The sequence below is a fragment of the Sturnira hondurensis genome, unplaced genomic scaffold (assembly GCF_014824575.4).
Source record: "Sturnira hondurensis isolate 20B ecotype Veracruz unplaced genomic scaffold, ASM1482457v3 Scaffold0007406, whole genome shotgun sequence".
In the NCBI taxonomy this organism is placed as follows: Eukaryota; Metazoa; Chordata; class Mammalia; order Chiroptera; family Phyllostomidae; genus Sturnira; species Sturnira hondurensis.
This window is the reverse complement of record NW_028080037.1, coordinates 8,888,587-8,902,400: the sequence shown is the minus strand read 5'-3', so window position 1 is coordinate 8,902,400 and position 13,814 is coordinate 8,888,587. Positions and strand designations below refer to the sequence as shown.

Genomic DNA, 13,814 nt, shown 5'->3' with positions numbered 1-13,814 from the left:
TGGGAAAAGACGGCGGGGCCGGGGGCCGGGGGAATCTGAAACATTAATTGCACTATTAAGTTTGGGGTAGAAACAATGGAAGTTAATTATAGCTGCTTTTTTATGCTTTGATTATTCAAAGGGAACCACTGCCCCCCCCCAGGCACCTTTTATTCCTCTGTTTCTCCCCCTTAGCCCAACCAAGTGCCTCTGCATCGTGGGTGGTCTCCCTGACTCTAAAAAATGATGAATTTACTGCCAATAATCCCCAGGTGGGAGTAACTAACAATTTGTCTGCAGGGAGATGCCTGAGAGCAGGGATGCCTGCTCAGGAGGTGAGCCCAGACGTTCTGAGGCTCTGGCCTGCCTGCCACCCCCAGGTCCTCGTGGATGGGAAGACAGAGCAGGGCTTCTGAACTCTCCACTTAACCACAGAGCCTAGACTTTTGGCACCTGCACTCCCAAGTACTAGCAGCATCTCTCAGCTTCGTTCCTTTGTTTGCTAGATACGTATTTAGTGCTTATTAGGTGTCAGGCTTTGTGCAAGCCCCTGGGTATGCATGGCTGGCTAACACAGACTTGGTCCTCCCTTTGTGGGCCAGCGTGCCTCTAAAGCCCTTTCACTCAGTACCTGGTGATTAGTTAGCAGTTCGTTCCCCTCTCTCTCTAGCACACACACACCCTCTCATGCACACACTAATGAAAGCCCCGTGGCAGCTGCTTGTCCACAGAGAGAAAGAGGACATTCTCTATGTTCTTCAGCTCCCATAACAGTGCCTGGCTCACAGGCACAGTGAGCACCTTCGATGAATGGACACTCAGGTGCATGAGTGAATGATCATCTTTGTGGGATAGTGCTTGGCAAAGCCAGGTTCTCGGGGCTGAGACAGACCCATTAAGTAACAACCCAGCAAGGTGAACCAACCATTTTAGCTCCTGACTCGTGACACTACAGGGATTTAATAAAGGGGTCAGATGGTGCCTCAACTCAGGCTTTGAGTGTCCCCAAGGCCACCCAAAATCAGCAGAAGTTCTCTCCAGTTATATTTCATGGATTGTGGTTCTTGCCCAAGTCCCAGTCTGCCATTTCCCAATGTCCTCTCCATCCTCTTCCTCCCAGAGCCGTCAAGTTCTCGGCCAAGTTGATGGGGCAGGCAATGGCCAAGAGAGTCAAGGCAACCATCCTTTATGCCACAGAGACGGGCAAGTCACAGGCCTATGCCAAAACCTTGTGTGAGATCTTCAAACACGCCTTCGATGCCAAGGTGGGTAGGGGACTCCACCAGCTCTCCAGCCCCTCGGGGTGAGTACAGTTGGGAGGGGAGAGAGGGAGTTTCACAGAGAGGTGCCTTTGAGGATGGATGCATCTACACTTACATTTTTATGAATTTCGGAGCCTTCAATGCCCCCTCTCTGTGAACCATCCAGGGGTCCAGGAATCACAAATGAAAGCTTCCTATCCAGAGCAAAATGTTAGGAAGCACTGCATTAAATACAGTTCAATGGCCCTGGCTGGTGTGGCTCAGTTGGTTGGAGTGTCATCCCATAAACCAAAAGGTCATAGGTTCAATTCCCAGTCATGGCAGATGCCTCAGTTGCAGCTTCGGTCCCTCGTGAGAGCACATGAGAGGCAACAATTGACGTTTCTCTTTCACATTGATGTTTCTCTCCCTCTCTTTCTCTCTGCCTTCCCTGCTCTCTAAAAATCACCAAAAAATTTAAAATGAAAGTAAATACAACTCAATGGGTTTCTTACTGCAAGACTTCTCAGAGCCTGTAATCTGCACATACGTATTATAATCTCCAAAAGAGGAGGGCAAAGAATACAGATGCTCCCCAGACATGTTCGTTTGTGGCTCACGTACTCTCAAGGAGTGTGTCCAGAGACTGGGCTTCCTGAGAACCTACTTGGAGAAATGCTCCACAAGCGATGCTGAGATACAGGCAACAGTCTTTCCCTAAAGCAGGTTCCTCTGACTTGTTGGGCCCGGGGCCTCTACACCGCTGGGCAGAGAGAGGGTTGGAGAGGAGGCTGAGCACGCAGTTGGCCAGACCAGCCAGCCAGACCATTCCCAGCCCAGGTGTGCTCAAGGAGGTTCCAAGAGCAGTTCGTTATCAGAAGCTTCAGGGTCTCAAGCAGGATCTGTCTCTACTGGCAGCCCACCCCTTGCACCATGCCCCAGATTCTTGGTGGCCCTTCAGGCCACAGCGACCGCAGAAAGGCGCCACACTGCCACAAAGGTTTTGGTTCTGAACTTCTGAGCCCATGGTAATAGTGACACCCAAAACTTTTGGTTTTTCCAAACAAGATGGCTCTAGATGACTCATCTTTTCTCTCTCTCTCTCCCCTTCCCCCTTTCTTCCTGTTCTTTCCCACCTCCTCACTCTCCTCATCACCTCTTTCCTCCCCTCCCCCACCATTCCCCACCTAGGTGATGTCCATGGAAGAATATGACATTGTGCACCTGGAACACGAAACTCTGGTCCTGGTGGTCACCAGCACCTTTGGCAATGGGGACCCCCCTGAGAATGGAGAGGTAAGGTGAACTTGCACATGGTCTGGCATGTGTCTCCATCAGCAGGCAGATGGGGGCTACAGTTACACCTGCTGTTCAGTAGCAAATCATCCCAGAGCCTGAAAGACAGTGATTTCAAGCCCAGGTCAGTATGGCTTCACTTGTTGGAGTGTCTTCCCATAATCGAAGGGTTGCGGGTTCAGTCCTCAGTCTGGGTGCATAAGACCCCCGGCCTGGGCATGTGAGTCAGTGCTTCTCTCTTGCATCATTCTCTCTCCCCCTTCCTCTCTCTCTATCAAAGCAATGAAAAAATGGCCTCGGGTAAGGATTTTTTTTTTTAAAAGTGATTTTATTTTGGATCCAAGTTCAGCAAAGATTGGAAAATTCCAAGTCCTCAGTCTATTGGTGTCCAGTGACTAGCTGATTCCTGTCCCCTGAGTGAGCTACTTCTTTGGAATTGGAATGGGTGCCCCGACCTAGAGCTTGGTGTTCCCTGTTCCAGATGAGAGAAGTGGGGACAGTATTTTTATACTGAGAAAGCCACAACGGGGCTTTGTGTACTGGGGGCAGGAGAGTCCACACCTGGAGCCCTTTGAGCAGCTGAGCTTTCCAGGTGTGTCCGAAGCTCAAGCATTAGCTGCCCAGCCCGAGCCCCTCCCAATCTCGTACACCCTGACCCCCAGGCGTTAGGCTCCTCTCTTTCCAGCAAGGACCCCAGACCATCTGTGCCCAACCCTATTCTGATTTAATAGCCTGTGCTCCACATCTCATTTACCTCTTTTGGTCTGCAGAAATTTGGCTGTGCTTTGATGGAAATGAGGCACCCCAACTCTGTGCACGAGGAAAGGAAGTAAGTGAATGACCCTCCATTGTCCCATGACACCCCGTTGGGGTGACTAGAAATTGTCTTTTGGCCCTTGGCTTCTCCTTGAATTCTGGATCGTTGGTGGTTGTGACCTGAAGTCTGTGGCCAGTTTTAGCAGGTGGGTGTCTGTGCCCCACTGGAGCTGATATTTTGGTCTCTGACTCAAAGGTCTTGGGCTGGTCACCGCACAGCCCTATGCCTCAGTTTCTTTTTCCATCAAATAAAAGTTATTACACCTATCTGAACTTTCTAATTTGTGAGAATCAAATTAGAAAATAGATGTACATGTCCTGTGAAAAGTTGGCTCTGTGTGAATATCACTTCTTATCTCCCATCTTTGGAAACTGGCATTCAGAATCCACGAACCGAGCTGCTTTCTCTGGAGTTTTTCCATCTGATGCTCACGACGGAGGGGCAGGTTGCATTCAAAAGGCAGCAGTGAAATGCCTGTAGTCAGAAGGTGTTTGTGGTGCAGTTGCAGCTAATGTGAGGTTGCGTTCTATAGATATTTCATGAGGTGAAAAACACCTGCAGTCAAAGTTACCCTTGAAACGCCCTTGAATCCCCCATAAAGCCAAGAACATAAGGCACAGGCACACGCAGCTACCTTATGTTATGAGGCCAGCACGGCGTTTCCTCCAGCACAGGGCCTGTTCCATGTCTTCAGCTGAGCGCCAAACCCTCTGCCTGGCTATCATAGGCAGAAAATCCCTCTTGGTCTGCTGGTAGCCAAGCGCGTGCTGCCAAACTCACATACATTCCATATCTAAGGGGTCGCTGAGGCCCTGCCCTCAGCCCCAGTCTCTGCCCAAGTCCAGCACTCAGTGTCCCTGCTCTTCTCCTTCCCACCTGGGTGGTCTCCAGCAGGTTCCCCTCACCCCTCCTTCAGGGAGAGATAGGGCGCCATCCATTCTCCCCTCTAGGTACCCGGAACCCTTGCGTTTCTTTCCCCGTAAAGGGCCTCCCCTCCCTCAAGGCGACACAGGAGTCCGTGGTCTGGCTGGAGTCCATGACAGCCAGCTCAGGTAGAGCGTGTGTGTGCTGGTGTGCATGTGTGTACGCATGCAGATGTTTGCGTGCACGTGTGTGCATGTGTGCCCAACGCCAAGACATCCAAGGCCACATTCAGGTCTCAAGGAGGCCTGAGTTCTAACCCAGGCTGTGCCATTAACTCACTAGATGACCTTGAACAAGTTCCTAGACCTCTCTGGGCCTCAGTCTTTCTCATCTGCCAAATGGGGTGAAGCTCCCTCTGCCCTGACCACCTCTGGGCATTGTGACAGGATGAAAGGGTAAGGACTAGAGGAAGGCACTGGAGGAACCTCAGACCCCATGCAGATGCACGTGTTGTTATTCTTACCCCACCGCCTCCACCAGCCGCCCCCACACTAACGGCACAGCCACCCCCTGATGTGTTGCATGGCTTATTTGGAGGAATGATTCAACGTGCGGCTATTTTAGGGCAGAAAATACACTTACATATATTTAGAACCTCCCCGACGCTGGAGCGAAAGCTTTGAAGAACACCCAGCTCAGAAACCCTGCTGCCAGATGGCGCAGTTCCTTTTTTGTCTCCGGCACTCACATTGGTGTGTTGTGTTTTGTGTCTTGTTTTGTTTTTTGTTTTGGAGCTTGGGTTTTTTGTTTGTTTTGTTGGGGTGTATTGGGGTGTCTTGGGGGGAGATCTTGGGAACCTTTTTGGGTTGTTTTATTTTTACATTAAATTCATTGGGGTGACATTGTTCTTAGGGCTGGTTTTGTTTTATTTTGTTTTGTTTTTGCCCTGAGATCAAAACTTAACACTTTTCAAGGAAAACTGGGAAATCGGGTTTTTTCCTTGAGTCTCCAGGCTGGTGAGCCTCTAATGCTCAGGTTTGAGTCCCAATAATATCTTCCTCCCCCTTCAAAGCAATTTAGTAGGAAAGCCCATCTCCTTCCACACCACGCGTCAGCTCGGAGCGTGTTTCACATTGGCTGGAAGTGTGGAACGTGACAGGCCCTGGAAATGTCTGAGGACCGTGACTTGTGGGGAGAGCCCGTCTGACACGACTTCCTGGGACGCTATAAATGGTCTCTGTGTGTGCTCCGGCCGGGTGTGGCAGCCAGCTCGCCCCATGTGGTTGCTGAGCCTTTTCCATATGGCTAGTTCAAGTGAGAAGCAGAGTTTTTCATTGTATTTAGTTTGAATTAATTTAACTTTAAGTAGCCATGAGGAGCCAATGGCTACCACAGTGGACAGTACAAGTCTAGCTCCTGGCTACTGGCAGCATTAGCATCTCCTGGGTATTTACTAGAAATGCAGAATCTCAGGCCCTGCTCTGGATCCTCTAAATCCGAATCTACCTGACAAGATTCCAGACTGATTCTCATGCACATTAATATCTGGGTAGCGAGGAAACATGATCCAGTGGTTAGGGGGTGGTCCATTCCTGACTTGTTGCCAGTGAAGTCATTTTGTCCAGGTCTCAGTTTCCTGAGTTGAGTGTGGTCAGACATGTTTTAACACACACAGTATCAAGTGCAGACGGCTGGCTATCGTTGTGGTGGGCAAGGGTAAGTTGGTACCTTGTAGAGGAGGCCTTAGGCATGTTATGGTCTCACTCATCACACAGCAGAGGGTCCCAAAGCCAGGACTGGTCAGTTGAAGATCCGTCAGGATGCTGACCTCAGCAGGGGGCTCCAAGCCACAGCTCATCACCCTATCTCGTTTTGGCAGGAGCTACAAAGTCAGATTCAATAGTGTTTCCTCCTATTCTGACTCCCGCAAATCATCAGGCGACGGGCCGGACCTCAGAGACAACTTTGAGAGCACCGGTCCCCTGGCAAACGTGAGGTGAGCAAGGGGCTAGGGCATCGGGGGTGATGAAGGCTCTTGGGGAACTGGCCTCAGCTGCCAAGTAGGCTCTTTGTTGGCAGGGAGGCGGTCTCTCGTCATGCACATTCTTCCCTCGAACAACCAGCTGTGCCCTCTGGCTGCCCCGACTCCTCTTCGTAAATGCACGCAAGTGTCCCCATCACCCACGTTTTACTCCCCCGTCAGCACATCATTTGTGATGAAGGATGTTTACCCTAGAAATCACGCAGTGAGCTGACCTTCCCAAAGGGTATGCTTTACACTTAGTGAAGCTTCTGGAGACCCACTGCCGTAGTCCAGTGGTTCTCAAACCTGGTGTGCATCAAAAAACATCTAGAGATGTTTGCAGTGTACCCATAACCGAGCCCCCCCTCTAGAGATTCTGGTGTAACTGGTCTAGAATTGGGCCCAAGGATTGCTTTTTAAAACTAAAAGAATCTCTTCAGTTGACTCCTGTGTAGTCAGATTCAGAAATACTGGCCTTAACCCCTGTGTTTTCGAAAGTATAGTCACATACCACGAAATAACTTTAGGTAGTACGTGGACATGCAAGTATATTTTGTATTTCAACGGTTGTGTGTTCAGTTTAATGGATACTGGGAAGGAAGTAAAACTGGTTGTCAAGCCCTTGGTTTCACAGGTATTGGTCAAGATGACACTGATATAAGCAGAATATCCTGGCCTGGCCATCAGCAACTAATCCTTCTCCACACCTGTGCAGGACAGTGCTCAGTAGATGGTTCAGCTCACAGGGTCCCTAGACATGGAAGTATCGTGTTCATCAGTCCACTTTTTAATAGATGTTTTAATAGGTGTTTTAATTGATGTTTTAAGCAGTTTTAGGTTCACAGCAAAATTGAGGGGAAGGTACAAGGATTTCTCATATCCTTCCCACCCCACCTCCTGAACGCACACATACACATAAAGAGCCTCATCCGAGGTCAACGTTCCACACCACAGGGGCACATTTGTACAATGGATGAGCCCGCATGGACACACCATGGCCACACGAAGTCCACAGTTTGCATTAGGCTTCACCCTTGGTGGTGGTCATTCTTACAGGTTTTGACATCTGCATATTTTTAGTTTGACATGGAAATATCAGTTGTGCCCTGGCTGGTGTGGCTCAGTGGATTGAGTGCCAGCCTGCAAACCAAAGGGTTGCTGGTTCAATTCTTAGCTCGCATGCCTGGGTTGCAGGCCAGATCCCCAGTAGGGGGTGGATGAGAAGCAACCACACATTGATATTTTCCTCCCTCTCTTTCTCTCTCCCTTCCCTTCACTCTAAAAAATAAATAAATGAAATCTTTTAAAAAGAGAAAAGTAAAGAAATATCACTTGCATAGTTCAGCAGCCAGACCCATTTTTCCCTTATCGAATCTACCGTGACTTCACGCAGGTGACTGCACGCTACGCTGGTGGGCCCAGTCCAGCCTGGCTGCTGAGGGTCTGTGTGCAGCCATGAGCTGGGAGTGGTTCTTACAGATGAACGTTTGCAGTCCATTTAATGGTTTAAAGAAAAGCACTGCCTGTGAGCCCCAATTAGGCAAAATGTTATCTCCCACAAAAGAATTACATTCTCATTAGTAGACATATATTACTAAAAATTGTACTCAGCTATAATTATCATCATTATTATTATTACTATACTTTTAACTTTGTCAAAAAGAATGTAGAAATTTGTTTTCTTTCTTGTTATAGATGTATCTACATAATAGTTTCAATTTTGCTTCTTCACCTAGAAGTCTAAAATATTTACTCTCTGACCCTATGTATAATAAGTTTGCCAACTTCTGATTTAGAGGCTTAAAATAGGAGTTTTGAAACCCATAAGGTAAAGACTGTGATGGGAATGTGAGTCTAGGAAGTGACTACGATGCCGGTCTTCAGGTGCATTGGGAAGCATATTAATGAACTAATCACTTGAACCATCTGTTAGTGAACACAAGTGGGCTTGACGAGCTAGTAAGCACAAATTAAAAGCAGGTTAAACACGCTATAAGCACCTAACGGGATGGGTGGCATCCAGCATGGCGGATGTCACAGGTGTAAACACTGGGGCCTCAGGCAGAGATGCCTTAACCACACAGCATGCTGGAGCTGGGGGTTCCAGATCTGCTTGGGCTGAAGGCGCACCTCCAGCCAGTCTGCCCCTGGCCAGCTGCCCTTTCTCCCCTTCAGGCTGCTGCCCTGCAAAGCAGAGGTGAGGAGTCCAGGTTCAGGATGAGCGTAGGTGGAGGACCAATGGGGGAAAACACTGCCTAATCTCACAGACTTCCCTTGGAAAAGTTCTGGAACCCCAGGGGGAAGAGGAGGACAGGAAAGAAGGGGGGAATAAGAGGAGAAAGCATGAATGTGGACTTGAGCAGAGTGAGTATGAACCAATGTTAACTTTCATTTCACCTGTGAGACACCTGGACCTAGCTCAAGTTCATTCCCCAATGATGGAGAGTTTCTCCCCACTTCTCCTCTTTCCCTCTCCCCCATCTCAGTCTTACCATCTTGGCTCCTGCATTGTAGAAACGAGATTCAGGGACAGAGTCAGACCCTATATGGAGTGGGAGGGACAGCTCCACTCTGTGGCTTGTCAATAGAATATGCCAACCTGGGAAACAAGTAGGGTGGGGCACTCGTGAACCCGTCGTTTCAGTTCCAAAGAGGTCAAGACCTACAGCCAGGACCATGCCCTGGAAGTGTGACATTAAGTGTCTCTAGGACACAGTGAATGAGCCAGAGGGGCCACCCAAGGCGTAGCTCTCCACTTCCCACACTTTGAAAGCAGCCAGCCCTGTCCCAACATAGACAAAAATCCCACCAACTTGACCCCCACCCATTCAAACAGCAACGTCATCTTGGGAGAAGCTGTGCAAAGAGGGTTTGTGAAGCTAATGAATTTCATAGACATTGCAAGGGGTGGAGCCAGCATGCCTGTCAGTCTTTCATCCCCTTCTAGAAGAGCCTGTTCACACACCAGCATTTGACATGTTAACAAGTCCTCATTCATGCAGGTCCCCGAGGACCCCTGTGTTACAGTGTTCACTGTCTTTGTACTCAAACCTGATGCAGTGCTGTAGAATTATAACACTTGTAGAATTTAACCCTCTGTAATGTAGACTAATTTCCCCAATTAGTCCAGCTCGGAAAGGGACATACAGGAAATCGTCAGTGGTTCTGTGGGACTGCTGGCCCCAGCTCATCCTCCTTAGGACAAACTCGGAACTTTCTCCTGAGACAGAGGAAGGGGACCATTCCAGGGGCTCTCAGATTCCACAGTGGCCGCCCCCAAATAGGCTTGGGGTTGCCTGACCACCAGGCTACACTCAGTCCTTCCGCAGATACCAATGGAGTCATCTGCTCAGGTGGCCATAACAAAATACCACAAACCAGATGTCTTTGACAACAGAGTTATGTTTTCACAGTTCTGGAGGCTGGAGTCCGAGGCTAAGGTGCCAGTAGGACCAGTTTCTGGTGGGGCCTCCTTTCCTGGCTTCTCGTCGTGTCCTCACATGACTTTCCACTGTGCATGTTCGGAGACAGAATCCGATGTCTGTCCCTCTTACAGGGACACCGGTCCTACTGGATTAGGGCCTTAATGCATGACCTCATTTAATCTCAGTTACCACCTTGAAGGCTCGTCTTTAAGTATACTTACATTGGGGGGTAGGGCCTCAACATAAGAATTTGGGGGAACAACTTGCATTCATAACACCAGGCACCCCCAAGACCCCCAGTGTCCCTTAACACAGGCTTTCTGTCCTCTTGCTGGTAGGTTCTCGGTGTTTGGCCTCGGCTCGCGGGCATACCCTCACTTCTGCGCCTTTGGACATGCTGTGGACACGCTCCTGGAGGAGCTGGGAGGAGAGAGAATCCTGAAGATGGGGGAGGGGGATGAGCTCTGTGGGCAGGAGGAGGCTTTCAGGACCTGGGCCAAGAAGGTCTTCAAGGTAACCCTCTTCCCAGATCCCAGGGGCCTGGGGGGAGAGGCCATGCTCCCCTTGACCCCCAAAGACAAACTATCTAACTCATCTGAAATCGAAGGAACTTGAGAGAACCCCTGGTACTTCCCCCAGTGTCCACCTAGGAGACTGCTTCAGTCCACTCAGATGAGTTTGGGTGGCCTTGAAACACATTCTCTACTCTGAATCCAAAATGATTCCTCTATGGTGCCCTGGCTGGTGTGGCTCAGTGATTGAGCTCCGGCCTGGGAACCAAAGGGTCACTGGTTCGATTCCCAGTCATGGCACATATCTGGGTTGTGGGCCAGGTCCCCAGTAGGGGGACATGCGAGAGGCAACCACACATGGATGTTTCTCTCGCTCTCTCCCCCTTCCCTTCTATCTAAAAATAAATAAATAAAAGATTTCTCTATTCTATCATAATTTGAGATTATAGAAAAGCTACAAGGATATAGAGAGTTCCCTTCTCCCACCTTGCCTGGCTGTTAACAATGCTATGCTTGTCCAAACTAGGAATGCTGGTCCGGTGACAGTAACTAAACTGTAGGCTTTATTCAGACTTCCCCCCTTTTCCCACTGGTGCCCTTTTTCTGTGTCCAGATCAGGTCCAGGACACGGTATCACATTAAGTCATAACGTCCTTCCCATCTCCTCAGCTGTGTTTCTCAGTCTTTTTCTTGAACCATGGGAAGTGTACTGGCGAGGCACCATGTCATATGTCCCTCAGTTTTATGTCCTCTCGTGTTTTCTCAAGCTTAGAGTGGGGCGGTGGGTTTGGGGAAGAATAGCACGGAAGTGAGGTACATGCAGTCCTGTGGCCAAGTAATACCGTGTTGCCTGAGTATACCACGCTTCTTTATCTACCCATCAGTGGATGGACATTTGAATCCTCGGAAAATCAAAGCAGGGCCAACAAGTGGTCAGAGTTATCCTTGAAATCCTTTTGAATTATCCGTGGCTTTTATCTCAAAAATATAATTCTGAACAGTAATTCTTAGGATTACTAAAGTCAGAGAACTTATGAACTTGGCAAAACAAAACAAAACGAAATGTACATGCAGGGATTCAGACATTCAGTGTATTCTGCCTTTAACTTTTTAAAATCTGTAGAAGATGAATGGGAAATTCTAAAGTGTTTCCTTCCTTGGTCATTGTCAGGCCTCTACATGTGTTGGTTTTAGAAATAAGTGACAGAGTTACGTACTAAATAGATATCAGGTCCTAAGGCAAAGAGTCCAGCGCATCAAAGGCACTTGAAAAAACCCAGGATCAGTGAATGGGCCGTGTGTGAATGGGCAGGAGGGTGGGTGGGCGGAGATGGACGGGTGGAAAACGGGACTCGGGCCACATCCTGTAGCTGTTGGAAGGGAGTCCCTCTTGGCCGACAGAGGTCACTAAAAGCCCGTGTCTGCCACAGGCAGCCTGTGATGTGTTCTGCGTGGGAGATGACGTCAACATCGAGAAGGCAAACAACTCGCTCATCAGCAACGACCGCAGCTGGAAGAGGAACAAGTTCCGCCTCACCTATGTGGCCGAAGCCCCAGAGCTCGCACAAGGTGCCTCTCCCCACACTCTCCTGGTAGCTTCCACGACAGCAGGGGAAAGGAAAGTCAGGGGCTCCCGCTCTGCCAGGTGCTTACAGAAGGCGGGTTCCATTGCTCCGATCTATGCCAATGAATACTGTTAGTGGCCCACACCCCGTGAAACCTGTGCGTGGTGGTTCTCTCCCCCGGAGTGAGGGATGTTACCCTGAACCGACCTCCTCCAGGCCAAGTCCTGGCAGATTCACTCTGTGTTCTGTGTTACCCACAACTGCACCGCCACCCCAGCCAGGGCCTGCTGGACTGCTTTTCTCATCTCTTCACCTGACTCCACGGACAGTGGGCTGTGAGGAGAGGGTCAGTAGACACTGCAGACGTTGTGCCGGCCACGTTGAATGCATGTCAGAAGACTGTGGCTGTTCTCCCTGCAGGTCTCTCCAGCGTCCACAAAAAGCGGGTCTCAGCCGCTCGCCTCCTCAGTCGTCAAAACCTTCAGAGCCCGAAGTCCAGGTAGGAACACCTCGCACCCTCGGGCTCCCCACCTGTGCTCCGGCAGCCCCCACAGGGAGGCAGGAGTCCTTGCTGACTCCACGACTGGTTTCCCGTGGCCGTCCCAGGTGCCCCCGAGATGCCTTTGCTGCTTTGCAGCATCTCAGTTGCCTGCTTTTCCTCTGCCAACGCCCAGCCTGGAAGGGCAGGAGAGGAGGCGGTCATGTTCACTGTGGAGAGAGACAACTGAATGGTTTCATAAAGAAGGTTTAAATTAACAGACCGCTCCCTGTAGAGCTGCATATTGTACCAGAGCGTCTTAGTCTAAATCACTTAGCCCAGGCACTTCCTCCTTGCAGAGGATTCTTCTCTTGGGAATCCTACTTAATTCCTTAGGAATGACTGGAGGCTCATTACTGCACAGAATAGCCACTGTGCATTTTGAAGTCCTGATTGTTAGGAATTATCTTACTATAGCTTCGAACCAAAGCACAGCTTTCTAGCACGTCATTTTCATCCCAGTGACATACTGCAGTGACACTCAGAACAAATTCGTCTCTTCCAGAGGGGCCAAATTTGGCTGCCAGGAACCAAGACCTTGACCAATCTGTCCTGGGCCCTGATTCCTTCCAACTGGTCTTTCTAAAACCTGGTTTTTCATGCTTTTTGCTTTAGTAAAAGGACACACTGTGTCGCTCTGGAAGTGTCATTTTCAGAACTGGTCACAGGGCAGTGGAGGTCCTGGGATCACTGCCAAGGGCACTGCGGCTATTATACCGTCCCTGATCAGAACATGACACGCCAACGCTGCTCTAGATCGCAGGCCTTGTACTAACAGCCCCGCCAACCTCCCGTTGAAGCTTGGGGATTTGCTATCCAGTCTTTTCAGAGGGACCCAGCCAGCTCTGTCTATCTCTCACTTATGTGCCAGACATTGTTTTGCGCACTTGAAGATCTTTTGAAATCTTGGCTCTTTGCATGTGTGGCCTAGGACAGAGAGTGTTCTCCTGAGCTGGACAGCCCTGGATTCTGACCCCAGTGCTGCCGTGCAGCAGCAGTGTGACCTCAGGCAAGTCCCTTGGGTCCTCTGAGCCCCGTCTCCTTACAAAAAGTGAGAGTGGTGTCTACAAAGATGGCTGACGTTTACCTAGCACTTTCTGTGTCCCACGCACCATTTGAGCCCACTCTGTGTAGAGAGTAGGATCTCTCAGCATTCTCACCAGCTCAGGAAGTAGTTCCATTATCATCCACATTTTAATATGAGAAAAGACGATTCCATTACCATCCACATTTTCAATATGAGAAGTGACTGCGAGTGACTTTTTCAAGGTCAGATACACAGGGCGTCTCTGGCCCCAGAGTCAGTATACGGAGTGCCTGTGCACGTAGCCTCCACGGCATGGCAGGGCTGCTGCATCGAGACACGTTCACGAAGCAGCACTGTATCATATGCTCCCGTCACTATTCAGCCACACCAGCTTCCTACACTTGCAAATTTAGTATGCGTGCTGTCTCGGGCTCCAGGACTTTGATTAAGTGATCAACAGGGTGGAATCCCCAGCCTCTCGTGTTCTCCCCTAGGCCCTCAAACGTTAAAGGAGTAGATTGGGAAAT

The 13,814-nt window shown here is 49.7% G+C and overlaps 1 protein-coding gene across 1 annotated transcript in view; it reads left to right on the top strand.

Annotated features, from left to right (window-relative positions):
* Window positions 1-13,814, top strand: part of NOS1 (nitric oxide synthase 1) — a 68,360-nt gene that overhangs the window by 40,123 nt on the left and 14,423 nt on the right. The window contains exons 13-20 of the mRNA XM_037052199.1: window positions 1,100-1,244; window positions 2,412-2,516; window positions 3,287-3,345; window positions 4,284-4,385; window positions 6,077-6,193; window positions 9,984-10,158; window positions 11,588-11,726; window positions 12,143-12,221. Of these exons, the coding sequence (XP_036908094.1) occupies window positions 1,100-1,244; window positions 2,412-2,516; window positions 3,287-3,345; window positions 4,284-4,385; window positions 6,077-6,193; window positions 9,984-10,158; window positions 11,588-11,726; window positions 12,143-12,221 (921 nt within the window). The remainder of the gene's footprint in view (window positions 1-1,099; window positions 1,245-2,411; window positions 2,517-3,286; window positions 3,346-4,283; window positions 4,386-6,076; window positions 6,194-9,983; window positions 10,159-11,587; window positions 11,727-12,142; window positions 12,222-13,814) is intronic.